Here is a 5737-nt window from a genome sequence, read left to right on the forward strand (position 1 = left end):
ATTGTAAGGGAAATTTTTTAAAATCAACAAAATTTTGCCCTTCACAAAAAAATTAAAATCAAAACTCTTGGTTAGTAGTCGGATTGTATTTAACTTCATATGGGGCCAACTTAATCCGAGTTCAATCCACATAATATTCCAATTTAAGACAATTTACAAAACGCTTTCAATTTTTATTAGATTTGTTGAATATTAATTCTTCTTGCTGTGAAACATTCTGATGCAGAGTGAGCTAAGCAAATTGGTACTCAATTTTTTTCAGAGATTAAAAAGAAAAGACAAACCTCTTTATTTATAATATGTTCCACCCTTAGAGAGTCAATGCTACTAGATTCTTGTCAACATTCATCACGTCAATAAATTTGGGTGAAATAAAAACCTTCCCTTCTATTCTATTGAGATAAGTTCGAGCCCAAATTTGCCAGTGGTCGGGAAATTGTGAACCACAGCAGTCAAAGTGATAACAAATCAAACTTGGATAAGTCCTCTGTCAAATAATCATTGATTCAACAAATTAGAACTGAAAGATAGCGTAATAATACTTCCACATTCTTTTTGGAAAGCCCTGTATTTTACAACCTAAGATTATAAGACCGGTTGTTTTTATTATGTTTTTGGTTGTTTGTTTACATATATTATAAGGAAATCATAGATAATTTAACATCATTAAGATAATTGAAAATGTAAATGCAAAATTGTTATCAAACCATAGTGCTGTACTGCGAAGTAAGCAAATAGTGTTAATTTTATTGGTCATGGAAAAAACGAGATACTGAAAAATATTGCAATCCAGGTTCTTTGTTAGTGCAAAGCCTAGTTTATTAAGCCATCATTCTAACCAAATAGAGAGGTCAGAGAAACCAGATTCAAATCAGATTCGTCATTTATGAGCTGAGTGCTCTATCAGTTGAATTGAGACCTCCATTATATATGGAACTTAACCACAAACATTTAGAATATAGCTCTGGTACAAATCTTACCTGATTTATAAGAAATTTGATGTATCACAGAAACAATGAGAATAAAGTTAATGGATTTGAAATTAAATGCTACAGGAAAATTCTCCGCATTCCCTGGACAGCAAAGAAAACTAACAAAAATGTGAAAGAGTCCCTGGGCATGGGGAGCCATATCTCATCAAGATGATACAGAAACTAAAACTTGTCTTTTTTGGACTATCACGAGACATGTCACCCTTGAAAAAAATTTCTAGAATGTATTATGGAGGGTAAAGAGGGAGAGGGAGGCCAAGAAGAGGATGGTCACAAGACATCAGCTAATGGATGAATAAGTCATTGACTGAATGTGGAAGGATGGTGCAGGACGGAAGCTTGTTTCAGTTGGCATTTGCGAGGCACGTCCAGGAGGGATAAGCCATGATGATGATGATGATTAGTAATAAATTGCAGCATATCCGCCAACATTAGAATATCGTGTAATATTCACTGCTATCCTTGCCACCATGTCTATTTTTAAATTCTGTAGTGAATAATTTTAAAAATTGAGCTTTTATATAGTGCAATATCACTAAACATGCTCAAAGTGCATTGCAAAGGGTCCCTGACCAACAGCAACACGTAACATTAGAACAAGACATGACGCCTGTTAGGCAACATTACAATTTTTTCTGACATAAACAACACTGTTAACTGCCAGGTATGCCTGAGTACGGTGAGAGAATGTGAGTAAAGAGCCTTTTCCAAGGACTCAACTATGGCAGAGCGAGGCTCGAACCCGGGACGTTTGGATCCGAAAGCATGTGTCATACCACAAGAACACATAGCTGTACAATGTATATCCTATGGGTATGCTATCAAGATCACTGGCTAGAACCATATATTTGATTTTAGTCTAGCATAAAGGTTGTTACCCAATGTTTTACATGTGACTAAAACCTCCGCCTTGCGTTGGTCTTCACTTTTAAACTTAAAATGTGTGATCTAAGCTTCTGTTTTCTATTAAAACTATTTAAACAGACTCCATAGCCTCCAGAAATCATGTGATCACTTGCCAGTCGCCCTTGCCTTTGTTGTGGACCCAGGGGGGAAGTTGTAGGATTCAGTAAAATAGCAGATGTCCAAGGACAACAATGTTCCTGCTTATTTGAATCTGGTAAGTGAAAATAACATGGAAAATTATTTGAAAACAATCTCAAAATAAGATATAGACTTGAACTAAGTTTCACTTTTAACTGAGACATCGATGACCTGGTGGTGTGTTTTATTGTCTTATAGTTAAGCAGTTGACATAGTAAGTAAGTAAGTAAGTAGTAGTAGCTTCACAGTCGAATGACGCTTGCTGAGAATTGTGTGATTCAGTCATGGTAGATAAATATAGCTGCTCTCTCTATCCATGTTGTTAATTGTTTCCATTGGTCCTGGGCCAAAGTTTTGAGGCTGTCAAGATCTTGTTGTGACTTTAGTACGGAGGGCACTGCAGTATTTCTTAGTTCTTTTGGGACTAATTTGGCCTCATCTGAATCCAGAAATTCTGATATGTAGAGAGGTCCTGGTTCAGGGTAGTTACTATTGATGTTGGTGGTCTCCCTACATATTTGTTGCCATGAAGAAATATTCTGTCATTGCAGTTTGGGCTGGGATGTTATCTTCTCGAACATAAGATGTGACAAATAGCCTCCATCACTGTTCTTTTATTATTGTACTCAGTGTTGGACCCTGGTTTTTTCATAGAGATCAGTATTTGTAATTGTCTCTAGCCAATAGATTCCGATTACGCGACGTAATTGTATGCGGTGGTATGAATCGAGTCTTTCTAGGTTCTTTTTTGTGAGCATTAATTACAAAACTCATTTTATCTCATTAAAATTCATCATTAAATATTCCTCCCATCCCATACCCCCCTTTTAATTTTTTATTTTCAGTAATCATCAGAGAAGAAGACAGAGGAAAGGTTTGGGCAGAAAACTAATGGAGATGACAGAGCTTTATGCTAAAGGGTATAAAGAAAGTTATACATTTTATTGATACAAAGAGTTGAATTGCGAGGAGGAAAAAATATGGTCATACCGGAATTCCTATTATCTCACTGCTTCCAGGCCATTGTGAAATGTGCTACAATTGTATACACCCAATCAACACCTGACATACTCAATTAGTTTACAGCCGTACTCTGAATGGTTTGAGCCAGTGTCAGGCACCATGATAGTATGCCAATAGGATATACATTGTGAAAACATTTTCTCGTCTCATCTTGCAAAACACCTCAACCTGGGACGTCGTGAAATGCCAGGTTTGAAAGTTGTTGCCAAGATGAGGGTCATTTAGTTGATCAATGTGAGAAGGACGAGTTTTCTGGCCACTATTTTAATTGCGTATTTTTCCAAAGTATAGTTCTTGTGTGAAGATACGGTTCTGGACTTATATCATGAAGATAATTATGTCCAATGGTTTGAGCCAGTGATCAGGCACCTTGATAGTATGCCCATAGGATATACATTGTGAAAACATTTTCTCGTTTTTCAGAGATGGACATAGAATTTAGAAGTCCTAGTTTAAAGCAGTATAATACCTACATGTGCAAAAGTAACAACACTTGTTTTGAGTCAATTCATTTCAGTTTTAAGAGACAAAACTAGATGCTCAAATATGAGAAATATCTTTAGTATTTATGAGCAAAATTTAATAACATACATGTATAATCCTAATGTAACGCTAACCCAAATAACAAAGTTGGTTGCACTGCTTCGGAAATAGAGAATAGCAGGTAGTTCTAACATTGAAATGCTGTCCAACCTCAGCTACTGCCCATTAAGCATGAATATCGCTAAATTGACGGGTCTCTCTTCGAGGCTCAGTTCAGCATGTTTTCGAGAGTAAAAGAATTGAAATCAAAGTAATTACAAAATGATTCACAAGATAATATTTTTTGTTTAACTTGTAAACATTAACAGATACATAGCGATGTTCAATCAGGGCACATTGATGAGAAAGGGTTCTGTTTTGATAAGTTAAGAACTTGCATTTTCACGATGTCCCTGCTAACAATTTTTTATAATTCCTTCTTTGTATCATTTCTGAAGTCAAATATCAAGTTGTCTTACAAAAATGCTCACCATCCCCGCTATGATGACAGTTGTGAAATAAAACTAAGCATGCATATGCTTTATTATTAATGTTCTTTTAGAGTATATAAATTCTCGACTGTTACACATAGTTAAACGATAGTATTTAGCGTATTAAAATGTTAAGTTAATTTTGCGCATGTGTATATATATCTGAAAATTGTTCTTAGATCTAACAAGTTTCTTGCCTATCCCATCTTTTATGCTAAATGTACAGTTCTCCATTTTCAGTGTGCGGCTGTTGGTCTTATAATATGATATATCCTTGGTGAAAAAAAAAAAAAAAAGATGTTTGCATTATCTGCTTGAATGCAAAGAACGTGTTTCCATTTTGAGATCTTTATACATTCTCATTTGTTATCCTCTACCAAAGTTCCATTAATTCAACATCAATTTTGCTTGAATCACACATTACATTTTAGTCACTTTTTTTTTTCTCTATTTTTTAAAAATTTTTTTTATTCAAGCCTTGGGGTTAAGACTGCCTATTTAAACACCACAGACAAAATTGGTTTTTATTCCCGTCTTGGATACACCAAGTGTAATCCAGTTATCAGTTTGGGAGCAAATGCACATCGAGTTCCAGAATTCATGGTAGGTACCTTTTTGGTTTTTTTTCTCTTAATAAATGATTAATGTGAGGGAACTTGGAAACTATATTGTAGGTTTTATAACAGAAAATTGGCACGAAATTAATAAAAAACGGTTCAGATCGACGCATACTTACTAGTGTGCACCTATGTTCAGATTGTTGTCCAAAACTAGTAACACCTTATAATGTGTATTGCCTTATCCTAAACCTATTGCAATGTCATATGTCACATTAACTTGGACAAATCCGAAATAGATAAAAGATTCAGTGAACAAGCAGATGTGAGCATAAGGTCATTTTCATAATCGTTTTGTTTCTCATAGATATTTTTTCAACCTTTTATAATGGTGAATAACTTACTTTTTTGTTCGAGCAAAATATCACATTTGGACATTGTTGGAATGGTAAGGAATCTTAACTCTTAAGAAAGGCGAAGAAATGTTGAAATTAGTCCATGACTGGATGGTGACATGTTTTAAAAACGGTCTTAGTTTTATAATCTTGGGTAAAGAGCTTTGCCCCAATACTTAACTCGACGTTGGTGAGTCAGTAAATTATAATAATGTGGAAATTTATATAAAAACTGAAATTTTGCATTATAACAGAACATTTTATAGATGAACAAGATAAATTTGATTATTTTTAACTGCTGATCGATATATTAATAGCATTGCTACTATTGGTTCCTCTATTTATCAGCTAAAACATTTTACTGTGAGCAATGACAAGGAGACTGGAGAACTATGCCATGAAATGGGAACGCTGGAAGTCACTGAGCAGTCAACTTCATCGTCATCAATTCCACTACCACAACAACAGTCAACTTCACAGCCAATATCTCATGTTCAATACCACCAGCCCTATCAATTCTCCAGCATCAACCCAACCACCACCTCCTCCTCCTCCTCCTCCTCCTCCTCCCTCCTCTCTCATCCGAAACTCCCGGGATCATCAAACAAAAAGGTTTTCCCCTTTTTTGCGTTTGAAACAGCAAAATTGATGGATGAAAAAGAGCTTTGATGACGCATCATTGGGAATAACTCCCAAAGTCAAATTGCTAAAGG

At 35.3% G+C, this 5737-nt stretch overlaps 1 protein-coding gene across 1 annotated transcript; it reads left to right on the plus strand.

Moving 5' to 3' along the window:
- Nucleotides 1-2073: 2073 nt before the first annotated feature.
- LOC144962014 (N-alpha-acetyltransferase 80-like) lies at nucleotides 2074-5516 on the plus strand (the record flags this gene model as incomplete). The annotated part of the gene is made up of 4 exons (XM_078895009.1): nucleotides 2074-2112; nucleotides 2892-2956; nucleotides 4549-4675; nucleotides 5373-5516. Coding segments are annotated over exons 1-4 (375 nt in total), but the record flags the coding sequence as incomplete, so codon positions are not given.
- Between the last annotated feature and the right edge of the window lie 221 nt (nucleotides 5517-5737).

The sequence above is a fragment of the Berghia stephanieae genome, unplaced genomic scaffold, assembly GCF_034508935.2.
Source record: "Berghia stephanieae isolate SIO BIC M18660-M18661 unplaced genomic scaffold, UCSD_Bste_1.3 scaffold5372, whole genome shotgun sequence".
Lineage (NCBI taxonomy): Eukaryota > Metazoa > Mollusca > Gastropoda > Nudibranchia > Aeolidiidae > Berghia > Berghia stephanieae.